This window comes from Mastomys coucha, unplaced genomic scaffold (genome assembly GCF_008632895.1).
Source record: "Mastomys coucha isolate ucsf_1 unplaced genomic scaffold, UCSF_Mcou_1 pScaffold15, whole genome shotgun sequence".
Taxonomy (NCBI): Eukaryota; Metazoa; Chordata; class Mammalia; order Rodentia; family Muridae; genus Mastomys; species Mastomys coucha.
In genome coordinates, this window is record NW_022196897.1 from 159,292,174 (window position 1) to 159,310,967 (window position 18,794).

General features: G+C 51.9%; 1 protein-coding gene across 1 annotated transcript in view; it reads right to left on the reverse strand.

Moving 5' to 3' along the window:
- Bmp7 (bone morphogenetic protein 7) overlaps positions 1-18,794 on the reverse strand; it is an 80,324-nt gene that overhangs the window by 53,437 nt on the left and 8,093 nt on the right. Inside the window, exon 2 of the mRNA XM_031372901.1 lies at positions 855-1,047. Coding sequence (XP_031228761.1) covers positions 855-1,047 — 193 coding nt within the window. The remainder of the gene's footprint in view (positions 1-854; positions 1,048-18,794) is intronic.

The following is an 18,794-nucleotide window of genomic DNA, read 5'->3' on the forward strand; positions in this document are numbered from 1 at the left end:
CGTAGGCCTTCTGTGGTGATTTTAGGACACTTAGATCCTGCCCATTTCCCAGATTTGTCACTCCAGAATGCTAGCATGTATATGAAGTGTCTCCTGGGTGCAAGACACTAGAAACAGCACAGAAATCCCGCTTCCTTCGTCACCCAGATGAGCTGCCAAGGACCAGGCTTCCCTTGTCCCTGTCCCCGTCCTAGGTGAAGATTCTCCCACTAACTTCTGTGCCACAGCATCTGTGGGGACAATACAAGTCCCAAAACCTCGAAATACAAAAACCCAGCCACAAAGAAAGGCAACCCTGGTGGCTCCAACTGGGAACTTTGGAACGTACTGGAGGGGCTGACCGCCATCATCTCTAAGCTCCTTACCTTTCTCAGGCTGCAAAGTGAGAGCGTCTCGAGAAATACAGCTTTCAAAACAAACTTTGGTTCCTGACCTAGCAATTCTTGGATAGCCAAGAGTTCTTCAGCTGTTCACTTTTGGTTTGGATTTTTTTTTCTTTTTTTTCTTTTTCTGCCCTTAGCATTTGATTATAAATGGCTACTTTCATTGGCTGCCTGACATCCTCAAGGGCTTGGATCAGTGAATGGAAGGACCATCCACACCAGCTCTCCCGTCCTGTTCCCTCTCTAAACCGTACCTAGACTGTTCATGTAGTTCTGTTCAGGAAGGCACAGCCCCAAGGTTCCCAGGGTTCCCAGACTACCAATATCCCTGCCCAAGTTTGCATGGGGTCATGGTTTGAAGGGACATTGCCACAGATGTCTCGCCTCCACCCTCTGCCCGTCACCCACTCCCTCCTCTGCAGCTGTTACAGGAAGCTGAGCATCCCACTCTCACACAGGCGCAGAACTCACCTGCCTGAGTGCTCCTGGAGCACCTGATAGACTGTGATCTGGAAGGTCTCGTTGTCAAATCGCTCCCGGATGTAGTCCTTATAGATCCTGAATTCAGCTGCGGTCACCGCTTCTCCCTCGGGGATCTTGGAAAGATCAAACCGGAACTCGCGATGGTGGTATCGAGGGTGGAAGAACTCCTTGTCGTGCTCCACTGGAGAGGAAGGAAACACACCAGCGCCAAAACAACTTAGTGTCTGCTCCCTTTCAGCCCACGCCGTTGACCTGAACGGGCGGCCACTGCCTACAGCACCTCTGTGACAGCCTTCCAGCCCATGTAGGCACACTAAGGATTTTATGGCCACAGGCTCAAACCCCAAAGCCATCTTCAACAAAGAGGGCATGACTCTGTATCCAACATGCTGAGGGAGACGAAGCACAGCCGATAGCAACAGCCACACTAGACTGGAGTCCTAGCAGCTCAGAACTGGGTTCAAACCCAGCCTCGGCCACTAAAGTCGCTGTGGCAGTAGAAAGTATCCCATCTGATACTCAGTCCTACCACATGGAAAATGGGACTGTGACTGGCAAAGACTGGCAAGGAGACCGATAATGTGGGCTGGAGAGATGGCTCAGTGCTTAAGTACACTGACTTCCAAAGGTCTTGAGTTCAATTCCCAGCAACCACATGGTGGCTCACAACCATCTGTAATGGGGTCCGATGCACTCTTCTGGTGTGTGTCTGAAGACACTACAGTGTACTCATATAAATAAAAATAAATTTAAGAAAAAGAAAAAAAAAGAGACCGATAATGTTATGGCGAGGTAACTGTCACTGGTGAACATGCACTTTGCTAGACCTGTCCTGGGACAGCGTGGGACAGTGGTCTCAGCCCTGGCTGCACAGAAGAATGACTGAACATGCTTTTAAAGATCAAAGGTGTCTGGTCATGGCGGGCTGGTGATATTACCAGCTCTCAGAAGGGCTTACCAATTGCTATGGTATAAACAATACTATTGAGAGAGAGAGTTCAATGGCTGACACGGAGGCATCGACCTCACGGGTGGGAAAAGAAGCACGCCATGAACTGCCACACCATGCAGCTCATACCCCACCCCGAACCAAAAGGGATCAAGAGCTGGTCAGAGAGAACCCTCCAGAAAAACCTCCTGTGTCTCCTGGTGTCGGCTCTCCCCTTGCCTGCTCTTTGTCCCGCAAAGAATACATCCCATCCACATCAGCATACGGTTAAGACCAGCTTACACATGAGAGAGAGGGGTCGGAGATGCCACCAGGCCCTCGGGTCTACTGACAGAACAGGGAAGGGAAGTTCCCTTCGCAGCAGCTGCTGAGCACGGCAGTCTCATGCCTGTCAGTCAGGAGCCTAGGGAGGTGACCCCGGGGGGCAGAGGCAAGGCAGGAAGGGAGCTTAGGACAGCCCCTGTCATCTGCTGCCTCCTCCCACCTGCCTAGCTCCATCCCTGTTGCTGAGAAGGCACCCTGACACAGCGCAACGTGTTTGGCTTACGGTGCCAGATTATAGTCACCATGGCAGGAAGTCAGAGGCAAGAGCTTGGTCACAGACAAGAGGAGCAGAGGAAATGAATGTCCCCCACGCTGCCTGCTGGCTCCCTGGCTTTCTTCATTCTTGTGTAGGCAAGGCCTCCCTGCCTACTACGGAATGCCAACGCCCATAGAGCACTTGGTCTTTCTACAACAATTAGCAATCAAGACAGTGCTCCACAGACAGGCTCACAGGCCAACCTGATCCAGACCATCCCTCTGTCTCCCAGGTGATTGCAGGCAGTGTCTATTGATAGTTAAAATTAACCAGCCCACATGCCCGAGCCACCTAAGGAGGGGGGCATGGCACAGCAACGGGCAAGCATGCACCCGACACCCCAAGGCGTGTCTAACAGCCAGCCTGGAGTGACAAAGCTGGGATTCAAACCAGGACCTGCCAAACCGGAGACCTTCACCACCACAGCCGTGCTGAGAAGAGCTTGGTGAAACGATATCTCTGCCTGTTTAACAGACTTCACACTGTACATAATGTAGACCTATGTGTGTTGTGTTCATGGACCATGCGTGTAACTCAGTGGGCCGGCACATAAGTACTCCTGGTGGGAGCCCCTTTGGATCATCAGCAGAGCACACCAGTCCTGCCCAGCACAGCTCCTCCAGCTGGATTTTTTTTGGCTGTTTCTAACACTCTGACAGGAGTGACAGTACAGTGTATGTTCCTCGGCATCTGACTTCCTTAACATGTCTAGAATGCTACCCTCCTACAGTGAATGTTCATGGCTGCAGAAAATGCCACAGTTTGGTTACATCTGAACTCCCTGTTCTATGGTTCCTGAGAGGGGGATCCTCTGAACCAGGATTTCTTTTGTGGGGGAGAGGGTATTGTCTTTCCAGACTTGGTTGCTCTGTGTGGTCCTGGCTGGCCTGGCTGGCCTTGGACTCAGAGATCCGCCTGCTTCTGCTCTGACACTGAGAATATGTTTCGATGACAGCAGTGTGTACAGACTTGTGATGCATAGTTCTAGGTCAACTTGACAAAAGCCAACGTTGTCTGAGAGGAGGGAAGTCTCAAAAAAAAAACTGTTTCCAAAAACAAACGAATGAATGGATGACTAGAAAATGCTTCAGTGGAAAGATCGGGCTGTAGGCAAGCCTCGTGGGCGTTAACTAGTGACGGATGTGGGAGCCCGTTGTGGGTGGGGCCATCCCTGGGGTAGTTGTTCTGGGTTCTGTAAGGAAGCAGGCTGAGCAAGCCAGTAAGCAGCACCCCTCCATGGCCTCTGCAAACAGATCCTGCCTCCAGGTTCCTGCCCTGTCTGAGTTCCTGTCTGGACATCCTTCAATGATGAACAACAGTGCTGTGGAAACGTAATCCAGATAAACCCCTTCGTGTCCCAGTTACTTTGGTCATGGTGTTTCATCACAGCAATAGAAACCCTAAGATAAACTCTTTCTCCCCAAGAGAGGTTTATGATGGCAGCATATGAAACGTGAGCTGCAGGAGATCAGTCCTATGAAGGGAACAGGGAAACACGAAGCCGCACGGGACCTGAGGCTCAGGAGAGAGACACACGTCCCAAGAGTACCTCTGTGGGCAGCCAGTTCCTATGCCCTCACCACCCCAGGAAGGGGCTTCCAGTGCACACTCCAATATCTCTACCCAAGCAAGGTCAAAAAGACCATACTGTAACCAGCTGGGACACAAAGGGCCAACCATAGTCTTACTGGCTTTCAGGAGATAGCATTGGACACGTGACTCCTGCCTTTGGACACCACCTTTCCCTTCTCCCTCGTAGGATCTGTTAGGGGTTCTTCCGACTCCCAGTCATCTCCTCTTGGTCCTAACTGCTGAGCTGCCCTGCACTCTTCTGTCCACCTTGCAAGCATTCCCTAAGCTCAAGCTTGGCTGCCTCACACTCCGCAGCCTTCCTAGGGGGAGAGCTTATCTACTCAGGACCAGATTACAGCCCACAGGCAGATGGCTTCCTGCATGCAAATGACCCCACCTACAGAGGACCGCCTACATGCTGACGGCTCCAACATAGAGAAAGTTCTGCATATAAACAACTCCCCCCACCCCACCCCCCCACACACACACACACGCACACGCATGCACACGCGCACACGCACACTGACAAGCATGGCTTTCTCTCACACCTGGCTGTCTCCTCCGAGCCTCTGGCTCCTGCATCCAGTCAGTCCTCTCTTGATAGTTGTAGGCCTCACAGACCAATGACAAGTCAGTCCCCAAATCATTCATAAGCCAACCCAGGCAAGCCTGGGTCTCCTAACACATTCTCAGCCTGACCAGCCTGCCCTCATCCCTTGCTTCAGCAGAGCCGCCCCAACCACCTCAGATGCACCATCCCCCTCCACTCCTCATCCTAGCGCTCATGGGCGCTTCTCTCTATGTCTGCCCCTCTGTCCCCCTCTGTCCCCTCCGTTCCCTACTGGCTTTCCAGCTGCACAGTTGAGTTTGGGTGACTTTGTCTATAGATGGGACCAGCCTATCATGGGGACATCTGCTTTGGGTCCCATGGTGCTATGGAGTGTCAAGAGAATACCCACGGCCCCATTCCCCCACTGCTGAGGGTTGACTCTCAAGTCTTCCAATGTCTTCCCTGCTCCTCCTACAGAGTCTGCCTAGGAGCACTGTGGGCTCACAGCTGGAGTACAGTCAGTCCCCACAAGTTTTAGGCCTGGTCTTCCAGGCTTCGGAACAGTTCTACTGGCAGATGAAATGATCAGCCAGAAAAAAGGACAGCAGAGGGGACTCTCTCACAGCCAAGATGGCTGAAGCACCCAGAGATGCAGAAGGAGCATGTCTTGCTAGTGCTGAGATGGCCCAAGATGAACAGCTTTGGCTGTTTTCTGGGACGGGAGGTGACCCGTAAGGTTGGGGGGATCCCTGTTTTACAGAGGAAACTGGAGTTCTGGGAGGGCAGTTAGCTTGCCCACAGTGCAAAAGAGGTAACTGCAGAACTTGCGGCCCCACACTTTTGACCTCTACTTTCTGAGGCCTGGCATCCAAGTCTGGTCTCCATTGTGCCACCAACCAGCTGCGTGGTCCAGATCATGTGACCTGTGCTCCACATGCCTCAGTGTCCTCAGAGGGTGGCGGCGGTCACAGAGGGTGGCTCTTACGCAGTAATGGCAAAGTGTGTCTGCCACTGTCACGGGGCCTCTAAATGATGAGGCAGGAGAACACCCATCAGTGCAGATGACAGACCGTTTCTGTGGCTGTTCACAGCATAACACCAGGATAGGGTCACTTACAAAAGGAAAACAAGGAACCAAGGCAAGCAAACAACTAGAATGCAGCTGTGTTAGCTGCTTTTCTGTGGTGATACGGAGCTCGGGATGGAGGCAATGTTAGCAGGACAGGCTATTTGAGCTTATGGTCCCAAAAGGGTACAGTCCATCATGCTGGCAGGAGCTGGATGCTCAGAGCTCACATCTTAAACTGCAAACAGAAAGTAGAACGAGAGAGAGCAGAGCAAGAGAGATCCCAGAAGGCGAAAGAGCTTGAAAAGGCCGCTGGAGGAACAAGTGACTGTGTGAGCCAGAAACCCTGGGCCGCTACGGGAAAGTGCATGCCTGCTAACAGGGCAATGCCATACCGGAGAGGCCAGGATGCCCACATTGCTCCTGGGGGAGGGAGGAGACAGGTTTGCTAGGAAACAGTTCCCATACCCACTGCATCAGTCAACCCAAGGCTCGCAGAAGCCTAGGCTGGAATTCAAGGGCCTGGCTGGTCATTACCTTTGCCAAGGTGGCCTCTAATCCAAGCAACACAAAACCTCTACAGCTGATGAGTCTTTTAAAGTTTTTTAGGTGTGTGTGTGTGTGTGTGTGTGTGTGTGTGTGTGCCATATGTGTGCATGCCTATGCATGCTGTGGAGTCAAGAAGAAGGTGTTGGATCACCTAGAGCTGGAGTTACAGGTAGTTTGTGAGCCAACAGATGTGCGTGCTGGTAACTGAACTCAGATCCTGTGGAAGAACAGTGGGTGTTCTTAACTGCTCAGCCATCTCTCTAGCTCTCAACAGCTGCTCAACTTGGGGAAATGTGGATGACAAAACACTATCTTGCCACTGTGACAAGCCATTCAGTCGTGTGGGGCAAGTTCACACTCTGTTCATCTGGAAAAAGTGAAACTCTGTCCCCTCTAAATGCTCACATCGTGCTCCACTTCGTCAGCCCTAGAGCCTAACTTCCTGTCATGGTGAACGGCACTCCTCTGAGGACCTCCTATTAGAGTCTGTCCTGTGACTGGCTCATTTCATTCAGCAATATCCTCACGACTTGTCAAGGATATAATGGGCATGCGAATGTCCCTTTTCAGAGCTGAGTAATATTCCATCGTACGGTTAGACCATACCCTGTTACCTAGTCATCCTCCTGTGGAATGTTGAGTAGCCTCTGTTTCAGCTGCTGCGACAAATGCCACCGTCGGCATGAACGTCCTGACAGTTCCTGGAGACCCTGCTGTGGATTCTTCGAGGTAAACACCAAAAAGAGGAATGGGTGAATCCAAATACTAATTCTGAGTGTTACCATGAGGCATTGCAATCACACCACTATCCGCCAGAGGAGCAGCCCACGAGGCACTGCAATCACACCACTATCCACCAGAGGAGCAGCCCATGAGGCACTGCAATCACACCATGAGGCACTGCAATCACACCATGAGGCACTGCAATCACAATCACACCATGAGGCACTGCAATCACACCGTGAAGCACTGCAATCACACCATGAGGCACTGCAATCACACCGCTATCCGCCAGAGGAGCAGCCCATGTCACCAGCAGTGCACTGTGCCCCGAATTCTCCACGGGTCACCAGAGACCGCTTCCATTCTGTTAGCAAGTGGCTACTGCAGCTGACGGGTGTGAGGTGAGCGGCCACTGTCTTCAGAGCCTTCTCGGCTAGGAAGGCTGTGAAGTACCTGCTGGAAAAGCATGAAGTATAAAACCTTCCAGCCCCAGGAGCAAGGCAGACAAGCCAGACACGGTGCCATGACCTGTGACCACGCGCTGGGGAGTTGGAGACAGGTACACGGTGCCATGACCTGTGACCACACGCTGGGGAGTTGGAGACAGGTACACGGTGCCATGACCTGTGACCACGCGCTGGGGAGTTGGAGACAGGTACACGGTGCCATGACCTGTGACCACGAGTGCCATGAACCTGTGACCACGCGCTAAGGAGTTGAAGACAGGTGGCCTGGAAGTTGCTTAACTTAATGCTAAGTTCCAGGTCACAGTGAGTGGCTTCATCTTCAAAATTAAGATGGACAGACTTTGAGAAATGATACCTTAGGTTAACCTCCAGTCTACACACACACACACACACACACACACACACACAAACATCCTACATATACATACACATACAAACACCCACACACACTCCACATACACACAAATAAACACACATATACATAACCACACCACACACGCACAAACACCATACACACAAACACACCACATACACATACATCACATACATATACACAAAGACCACACACACATACAACACCCTATAACACCCTATACACACATATACACACACATACCAACACACCCCACACACATTTCACATACACACACTACTCATACCATACACAGACATACATACACACACACACACACATATACACACACATTGGGGGGTGTCTTTCTGCCTTAGCACTGGGGGCATCTTTCTGCTTTAGCATTGGGGGTGTCTTTCTGCTTTAGCATTGGGGGCATCTTTCTGCTTTAGTATTGGGGGTGTCTTTCTGCCCTAGCATTGGGGGTGTCTTTCTGCCCTAGCATTGGGGGTGTCGTCATTCTGTCCTAAGCCTGCAGCCTACAGAGGCAAGGCTGAGAAATGAGGTCTTTGCTGCAAGATTAAACAGTTCAGTGTCCACATGTGCACAGCACAGCTCAAACAATGTCATCATTGTAAACTGGATGAAGCTGAGTTTGGGCTGGGGTGGAGAAGAGAGAAAGATGGGTCTAATTATCTCTCCAGGGCTGGGCCAGTTGTTTGCCTAAAAAGACCCAGAATGAAAAGAGCTGAGAGCAAAGACGGTCTCTGGTCAGGGCCTTCCTCCCTCACAAGCCGGTGGTCGGCCTTGGCCTGCCACTCATGTTTCCAGATGGAGACCCAGATACCCAGGGCTATCTGGGCCCAGTCCCATCCTCAACTACTAGAAAAACATGGAAAAATAACATCAATCATGATGACGCTCCACTAACCAGCCTTCCCCAGTCGGGGCAGCTCTGTCCCAACCCCTTCTGCTCCCGGACACTCTGAGCAGCACTTGGATGTACCTGTGGGTATCATACAGGTAGGCAAGTTATTAGAGCTAAGTAGGGTCAGGTCATATTTATGTTGCCACACCCCACAATGCACTGCATAGCTCCAAAGGGCAGAATAGCGTGAGGGGATTAACAGTGGCTCACGCCTGGGATCCTGGCTACTGGGAAAGGTCACCTTTAATCCCAGCGCTCGAGAAGCAGAGGCAAGTAGACCTCTGTGAGTTCAAGGCCAGCCTAGTCTACAGAGTTCCAAAACATCTGGGGCTACACAAAGAAACCCTGTCTTGAAAGGGGAGAAAAAAAAAAGAGTGGTCACTTGAGCCTACAGGTTCAAGGACAATCCAGCAAAATAGTAAGATCTACTCTAATTTTTTCCTTTTCTTTCTTCTTTATCAATCCGTTACAAAGACAGGATTAAACCCAGGGCCTTAGTCATACCCCAGACAAGCCCCAATTTCTTGTAGCTTAGGCTAGCTTTGAACTTGCTATGTAGCTAAGGATAACCTTGAACCCCTAATCCCCTGGTCTCCATCTCTCAAGCGCCAGGACTGCAGACGTGTTTCACAATGCCTCCCAGATGTTACTGTGTGGTGTTGAGAGGCTCTGAGCTAGCAGGACCTCAAGAGGTCAAGGATGCTGGACTTGGTCCCTCTCTGGGCTGTCAGCCAGCTGGGTGGGACCCCAATGCCTTTCATCACTCCCAAGTCCTCTTGCTCTTCCAGTGGGTCATGTCACACAGCCGTGCCAGCATCCCACCAACTTGACCTCCATGTGGCTCAGGGCGAGCCTCTCTCCATGTGCACCGCCCGTGGCAGCAGCCACGGACCACATGTGGCCGTTGTGGCTGAGTGCTTTGCTTTTGTTGTTGTAGTTAGTTTAAACTTAAATAGCCACTTGTGGCCTGTGGACTCTTCCCAGACACAAGTCTGCAGTGTGATGGATCTGCGCAGCTCTCTGCAGCACCAGGTGCTGCCTGCTCCAAATCAGTCAACTTGTATAGTGTTGATGCAAGAGAGGAGGAGGCATGCGCGTGGGACGCACGAGATGGATATTTTCAAAGACAGGAGGCTTTAAGGTGAGACGACCTACGGATGTCGGAATTCCACTGAAGGACTGTGAGAATAGCTTGGTAGGTAAAGGGCCTGCTACAGAAGCACAAGAGAAAGAGATCCACACCCAACATTAACCTTTGACCTCCACATGCACCCACATGCATGTGCACATGCACATTCACTCACACACACGCAGCCCTCCTCATATACCTACATGCATGTGCACATATGCATTCACACACACACATGCACACGCACACACACAGGTCTTCACATGCACCCACATACATGCGCACATATGTATTCGTGCACACATGCATTCATGCACACACATGCACACGCACACACAGGCCTTCACATGTTCCGCATACACGTGTACGTGCACATTCATGCACACACACACAGGCCTCTACATATACCACATACATGTACACATGCACATTTATGCACACACACACACACACACCTCCACTCCACCTGAGCTTGGGGTCTGCGGCTCATGTGTGGTTTTCATGGACCCTGGAGACTGATACTTCTGGTTCTGCCTGCACAGCAAGCAGAAAGACCCCTGCTCAAATCACAGGGTCCCCGGAAGCAGGTGCTCACACTACACATGTGTCTGACGCCATTGTACGGACAGTTGTCAGACATGCCTAGGTGACACATGTTGGGCTCTGCCCCAGACTCACCTGGCCCTTGGTCCCTTCCCAACTGGGCAGAAATCAGCCAGGCATGCACAGCTCATCACTAACTTCATGTGGTCTCCACCGTGTCCCATCTAGAACATGGCTACTCATGTGTTGCCTACCCCAAGAACGGAACATCAGTTTCTCCTGTGGGTCAGAGCTGGGGTGAACCTCCACACTCTGGGTATGTGGCTTTTGCTCCAGATCCAAGGACCTGGGCTACAGGAGGGTCAAAACTGCTCCCTCTAGATGCAGACTGTCACTGCAACATGCTCCGAGGTTGGACACACCTATTGCCAAGGGTGACAGTGCTGCCTAGGGACCCTACTTTGACAACTGCTGAGGCACATGACATCTGTGGAGCCTCCAGTACATTCCAACGTCTTCAAAGATGGCTGCCATGGCTCTTCTGTTCACCTCAGCTCTGCCTACCGCTCATCGGCCAGGTACTCAGCAGCTTCTCTAGGTAGGCAGGAGAGGGCATGAGCAACGCCCCACAGCGCCCATTCCACTCAGGAAAAAAAAGCTGAGTGTGATCTCAGGGGCCTGGAAGTCCAGTGGGACATGGCCTCTGCCTATCACTGACAGGGACAAGTTAGCCATCTCCAGAAAGCTCAGTTTCCCCCTGTGACACAAAGACCCCTACTTATAGGACTGTAGAGAAAAGTGTCACCGACAGAGGCCAGCATGCGATGTGGCAGAACCACTACACAGCCAGCCGGCAGGGGCCCAGACCCAACAGCCAGGTGGAAGTGGGGCCGTTGCCTCCTCCTTCCCCATCGGGCAAGGGGAGACCCAGACCGCCCCAGGCAGCTGGGGCTGCAGGTCAGCTGGGTAGGCACAGCTGCTCTCAGGCACTCAGCGGGGAGTCAGATCACATGAGAATTTATAATCCTTCCTGGGGTCTGGGTTCCATCAACCTAAACTCATTAGCCCAGAGATGCAGGTGCCTCAGAGAGGAGCAGGCTCCATCTCCTTCAAAATAAGAGTCTCCTGCAGAGCTGACCTCAGGCCCCAGACCAACCATGGTCAACGGAGAGCTCAATTTCACTCCTGGAAAAAAAGCTGCTGTGGAGGTATGCGGACACCACGGCAGGGTGGCTGGAGACGGTTTGATGGAAACTGGAAATCTTCAAGGGCCTCACTTCCTCAAGTTCACATGAACTTGACACAAACTCCTGGTCTGGACTACAAAAACACTCTTCAAACTGCCTGTGGAGTCAGGCATGGCAGCACACTCATGCCTTTAATCCCAGCGTTCAAGGCAGAAACAGAGGCAAGGGCACAGGGATCTCTGTTGAGTCCAGGTCAGCCAGGGCTGCGTGGTGAGACCCTGTGAACCCACTCTGGTCTGAGGAAGGGCTCTTCCTACTGCAGACCCAAGCCGAGCCCCTAAGGGGCTCATGCTATTCCAAGCTCCAACAGGGGCCCTTCCCATGTAGGGCTCCTGCAATCTGCCATTAAAAAAGGACTGGCAAATAAATTCCCATGATGCCTAGAGGCAGGTAGTGATGACAGTTCCCACTGGGTGTGAGAACATGGGGCTCCAAAGTGTGGGGGGGCACCCCTACATGTCACCCTTTGCTCCAAATGTTCAATGTGCATGTTACAAAAATAAGACACTATGAACCAAGAGGGGAACCAGAGGACAGTGATACAAGTAAACTGATATTATTACTAGTAGTAGTAGTAACCCAGCTGCAATCAGAGAGCAGGCACAAACCCCTACATCCTGAGCACAGCCACCCATCTGTGCGGTAAGATCTACCTCCTATAGCAACCGATCACAGGAGAACACGTGATCAAGCCTCGAGTCTCTCCTCAGACATGTTAGTTAAATTCGGAAGTTCGGATGCCTCGTCCCTAACTCGTCTCTGAGGTCTTTTCTGCCACTTTGCCACCGTTTACCCAATGACTTCAAATCCCCGAGCCTCCTGGTCACAGAAAGGGCTGTCACGCACCCAGGGCTGTCACGGCACCCAGCACCCATCTTCGCAGAGCCACACTCCAGGCAAGGAGAGGGAGAAGACAGAGTCTCGTTCGCTTTGCAGTCACTCAGAGGGAAGCTAAATATTTTTTCTGAACCACCTCCTAGCCCGTGGTACAAGCTTCGGGTTTCCTGTCCTGTCTGCTAATTAGAATAACAACATCCCAAGGGGGTTTCGAGCTGCAAGAGAAGCTGAGCAAGCAGACGGGTGGGGGTGGGGCTTGGGGCCTATCCTGTAAGGAGGAGCTGCGCCCAGTTCACTCCGATGGGCCGGGTAGCAGAGGAGGCATGGAGGGTCATGTGAGCCTGAGGAAGTGAGAGAGAGCCTTGAAGATTCCCAGTTTCCACCAAACCGCCTGTCTAATGACAGTGCTGGGAACCTTGGTTAAACACATCCCGCATCCTCTCCAGGACTCCGTAGATGTCCACTGAATGGCCTAGTACGTCCATTCTTAACACCTGAGAAGGTGCTGATCTCCCCCCAACCGCATAAGCTATTCATTATTGAACCGTGATGCCCATGATTGGAGAATTCTAACAAATGAGCTTTTGTTCCCAGCGCATGCACACTGGCCAGAAAGCATCCTACAAATATCTCCTACGTCCCTTCCCTTCTTCCCCCACTGTCTATCAGAAGAAATGCCCAGGACCAGTCCCAGCATCCCCAAGGGAACAAGCAGCAGCAGAGTCAAGGCTAGACCTCACCCATGACAACGTCTGCCAGTGGCTCTTAGGCAGAAGGCCTTTTCCACATGGCTCAAGTGCGGACCAGACTCTGAGAACACTCAAGGCATCTTGTCCTTGTGTATGCTCTGACCAGGGAGGCAGCTGCCATGGGTCCCTGAGCAGGACCCAGGCAGACCCATCCAGTTCGGCTTCCACCTAGAGGAGGACTTCTGACCTTCTTTGATCACGGTCAAGAGCTTTTGCCCCTGCAGGACACTGGAAGGGGTCTGCTGGTCATGTTACTGGCAAATGCTGAACTGCTGCTGGATCTTCAAGGGCAGATCTTTGGGACTAGAGTTAAGGTGAATCTACCCACAGCCTGTGGATTGCAGAGAGTCTGGTTTGATTAATAACATGCAAGGTCCTGGGGGCACAGCTTGGAGGTGGAGCACTGGCCAGCACGTTTAAGGCCCTGGATTCTGTCCCCAGTGCCACAAACAACCATCACCTGTGGCCAGCCTTTCTGCGCTCACTTACTGCGGCACACTGCTGTGTCTGCAGGCTTTGGAAGCTAACTAGCTTGCGCTAGCTTGCAGGCCTCCCTAAACACAGCTATCAATGTAGGAAACCACAAGAGGGGAGAGCATTTTAATCCACACTAAATGCGGCTCCCAACAGCCATGTCTAACCTTCCCTCTGCCTTCCGCGAGCACACACCTTCCTGCCCTTGCTTGCAGCAAGCTGTGTCCTCACTTATAAGAAGTCTACTAGGGAACTTCAGAGGAGAGGTTCCTCTGTTCAGGCCACTCCCCCAGCTGGTCCCCAGCACGGTTTCTTTAAAAACCCTGACCAATGACAGATCTTAATCAGCCGAGAGATAACTTTCTAGTGAAACAGGATCAGCCCGGTGTGATAACGCCAACTTCCTGTTTTGCCTGGTGCCCTGCCGACACAGGCAAGCTTCTGTCTGAGCCAGTGTCCTTCTGCTCAGGCATGCCACCTCCATCCAGTGCCCTAGACATAGGGCTGAGACACCAGGCCGCCCCCCCCCCCCACTACCTTCATAACCTACACTCAGACTCCAGCTGAGGTCCCTGGTCATAGAGTGCACACACTGACCTCATCTCTGCTCCTATCAACTGGGCACCCCAGATTCAGGAAGCAGGGTTAACTCTAGAGATGGGACCAAATCCCTGAGCTCAAAACAGAGGTTCTTGGATCTACAAGAGGCGCAGGAGTGGGCCTCAGAGGTGAGCTGCTTATGAAATATTCTTCAGTAGGGATGGGACAGACTAGACCACTTGGGGAAAAGCCAGGTGGGGTGCGGTACTGACTTAAGGGGAGAGGGATTCACTTTAGGGGAGACACAGGTCCAAATAAACCAAAAAGGAGGTGCTCTGAGTAGGGTAAGGAGGTCCCTACAGGAGGATGATGTACCCAGACAATGTCTGTTCACAGGCAGGGTCATCAACAGAGGATCTGGGGGTCCACAAATGTTCATGGCAGGCAGGAAACACTCAGGCTTTGGCCACCACAAGGTCTGACAAAGCCACACTGGTGGGCCACTGTATACTGAAAATGTTGGAGAACACACCCAGCCCGTGTGCCAGCAAGACATTTATTTAGCATCCCTGACAGTTGGATTGTGGGTAATTGTCACTTCAGACTATTTAACACGTGCTTTATGTAAACAAACTGGGCCTAGAGAAACCAGGTCATTGGCTAGGCTGAGCCTCAGGCTAAGATCTGAGACTAACTAAGGTTCAAGGCAGTCTCTGTGCTTTGTGGAGCTTTGAAGCACACAGGTCCAACCAACAGGCAACCAACGGGTCCAGGTGTACATTTAAGCATCTGTAGCCAGTAGGGAGTGGGAATGGGGACAGCTATCTCGGTGACAGAGAGAGAACAACTGGTTAGGGGTCCTCAGGGTATCCCTCTCCACCTTGTTCTCTGGGGCATCTCTCAGGAAGGCAGCAGGATCCAGGAGTGGTCCCATTGTGACTGTAGTCTTTCTTACGGTCAGAAAGAGATCCGTCTCCAAGAACATGGCATCCCTGCTCGTAGCTTGGCTGCTGCAAGCCTACAGCTGGTTCTCTAAACTTTCAGAAAATCACCCAGAGTCGGTGGTCTCCACCTGAGAGGAGGGGCTTCCCCTCATCCAGAAGAGTCTTAGCCAGGTCTGGGGTGACATCTGAGTGATCCAGGTTGTCCTAGCATCCAGTGTGTGGAAGCCTAGGAAAAAATGGTTGACTATCCCACAGTGCACAGAGCAGGGAGACCCCACAGGCAGCAGCTCTATACTACCTACAAAAGAACCTCCATGTTCCCCTTCCTTACCCTCCTCGCCACCTACCCAACCCCCCACCAATACATTAAGACAACTCAGAGCCAGCTGAATGGGTGAAAGGCAAGTCGCTTCGTTTATTGTTTCCTCCTGAGGGGAATGGCCAACCAGTTCCTCCATCCTATAAACATTTACTGGCCCTGGAAGGTTCCAGGCCCCACTGCCATTTTTAAGGGCTTGTCTCTCAACAAACGTTAAGGTCAAGTCAGTCAGAAAATGGAACTTGAGAAGGGGAAAGAGCAGGGGCTGGGGGCGGGGAGCTGTTTTCTAAGTTCAAGACGGAGAAGTAAATGGAAAGACCTCAGATAGCCCGTGCCCTGTGAACAAATGTCCGCTTTATTCTAAGCCTTTCAGAACAGGCAAGGGAGCTTTAAATGTCGCACTGCCCCACTGAGTCTCCAGTCGCTCCCAGGGCCCCCTTTGTGCTAGGGGTCTGAAGACTGATTGGTTACTGACTGGCATGCTACTATAGCACCCGCCCGGGACAGCGGGGAGGGGCCGCCTGGCCACAAAGCCTTGAGGCCAGATGCAGACCTGGTGGACATCTCCAGTAGAATTTTGTCTGCTGTATCCAGGCTTGGGGAAAGCTTGATCACATAGCATACTGGAGAGACAAGCATGCCAGGGACCCACGTGCCCACAAGAGATGGCATTCTGGTTGCTCCCTTTAAAAAAATAAAACCAGGTAAGTTATTTTGGAGTAGTGAGATTCACAAGGGCATCTCAAAGCTGGTGTGAAGAGCTGCCGCCCGTGCCCTTTAGCCAGGTTTCCCATGTAAGTGTGGACCAGAAGCACAGGCCTGTGTCAGAGCTGAGAGTCACGCTGGGGTGCTGCTGAACCTGAATCAGCGGGTTCACATGGAAGGTCACGAGTGCTCAGGGCCTCGCTCAGGGCCTCACTGCAGGACACAGAAGCCTCCAGCCTGCAGTCATCCCTGTGCCCGTGAGCCTGTGCTCACCAGTGAGCCTGTCACTCTAACCAGTGAGCCTGTCACTTTAACCACCCTTTTCTCCTTATTGTCTCTCCTGACATGTTCCAAGTCATCCAGGACACAGAGGCCTTTGCCTTTGAACTGCACAACTCCATGGGCCCCACAACACGACTACCACATGCACACACACACACACACACACACGCACACGCACACACATGCACACATACATGCATGCATACTCACATGCACACACTCACACATGCACACATACATGCATGCATACTCACATGCACACACTCACACCTATACCCATGCACACTCACACATGCAAACATACACACTTAACACACACATGCACAGACACCCACATGCATACACTCACACCTACACCCATGCACACTCACATACACACACTCACAGATGCGCACACACACACACACACACACACACACACACACACACACGGAATTGAGCCCATGTTGGAGGACATCCAGAGGGGACTCTCCTGATCATAACAATGTGCAATGGGAAGCTCTGAGCACAGGGTAACACTGCTTCCACAGACTCGTCCACACAGCATGGTGAGGTCTGACACATCTGTAGCTGCCCGGGGTTTCCTCAGAGGGAGTAGGATGCATGCGGGGTCCCACTTATGCCACACAGGCCCTTTGCCCTGCCATAATGACAGAGAGAGGTCTTACTACAATCAAGATGGAGAGCCAGAACCTGCTCCTCCTTCTGTTACCCATCAGCAGGAACCACAGAGTAGAGATCAAGGCCTAGCATCTATTTTCAAGTACAGTGCATTATCTTCCTCCATGCCTCCTCCCAGGCCTGAGAGGCTTGTGTTCATTCACAAATGCACAGCCCTCACTTAATAGGAAAGGTATGGCTGCCCAGTGGCACTTACCCTACAGAAAGCTGAGAGTTAAAGGGGGGGTGGGATGGGGCGGGACTGAGGCAAGGGGACGCCTAATTAATGGCTACATGGAGAGCTAGTTCTAAATCTGCAGGGTCATCCTGACCGGTTCCAGAGAGGGTTAGATAAGATCCTGAATTCTGCATCTAGGTTCAGCCACAGGAGTCCTGTGGCGAGTGAGAAAAGGCCTCTAGTGCCTGAAGAGACGGAGCTCTCCACTCAGGCCAAGTCTTGGGGACAAGGGACAGCCAGTGTCTTCTGGGAAAACATCATCAGTGTCCTCATCACCAGACACTCACCCATAAATCATACGACATCACCAAACAGTTCCACAACTGTCCCCAAGTACCGCCACCAGCTGGGCGCCAGGTGTTCAAACATGCAAGCTGGAGGGGGGTTGTTCACATGCAACTCTCCTCGTAATAAACAAACAGGAAGGATCTGTTGTTTTCCTCTCTGGGGCCCTCTAACCCTGTTAGTCTCAACCATGCCTTAATAGAGCAAAACATTCCCCCAACGTGCTATTTACTGTGCACTTTGCTTCTACGTAGGCCGAGCATTCAAAATGTACCAGGGGGAGACCATGAGACCAGACACATGGACAGGACTCTGCCTGGAATGCCACCACCCTCCCACGCGCACAGACACAGACAACTGACCGGCGAACACCTGGTGCATTCTGGGAATTGTGCAAGGCCACAAGGAGGGCTTCATCAAAAGCCAGAACAACCAGACACCATAGGCTGTACATACATGTGAACGTGTGCAGATAGGCATATGTATGTGGACGTGCTTTTCTGCGTGTGCATGCATGCGTGTGCTTGTCCCAGTGTCTGCATGTGCACACATGGATGTGTATCTGCATGTTCGAGATCGTGTGAGCTCACCAGGCAGGTGAGCCGCTGGCCCGTCAGACACTAAGATAATGTTTAGTGCCACTTAACCGTTTAGCAACAGTGATGCTGCTGAGAGGCAGTGAGGATGCACAGGCCTCAGACCAGGGCTTTGGAACACACAAGAGCACAAGACCCTACTCACTGACAAATTAAATTACACATGACTACAGAGGTGGAAGCCCAAAGGCTTTGGGGAGATAAAGATGGGATAGAACATGTGGTCTCCGAGATGCTAAGAAATCTACACACCACACTAGACTCTCCAAACAGCACGGGGAGCTGAAGGCAATTTGTGAGGCCCTGGAAGGAAGGCGCCCACATCTGACTCGGGCCTCGGACATGATCTTTCTGCTTCTCTGGCCTCTAAGGAATCCACACCAGGCTTTACCGATGTTGTCTGCACAGAGCCAGCTGCAGGAGTCAGGGGCCCCTCTGCACCTGCTCCAATCCCAAGTGGGAAGGAAGCTGCAGGCTCAGTTAATGAAGGCTCTGGGCTTGTTACTCCCCCGAAAGGGAAAGACCATTTGTACTTTGACTGGCTTCCAGAAAGGGGTGGGAAGAAATACTTCGGTAATGAGATTTCTTTTTTAATTAAACTTTTTCCTGTTGGAATAAGTTTTTATTTGAAGTTTCTATGCAGA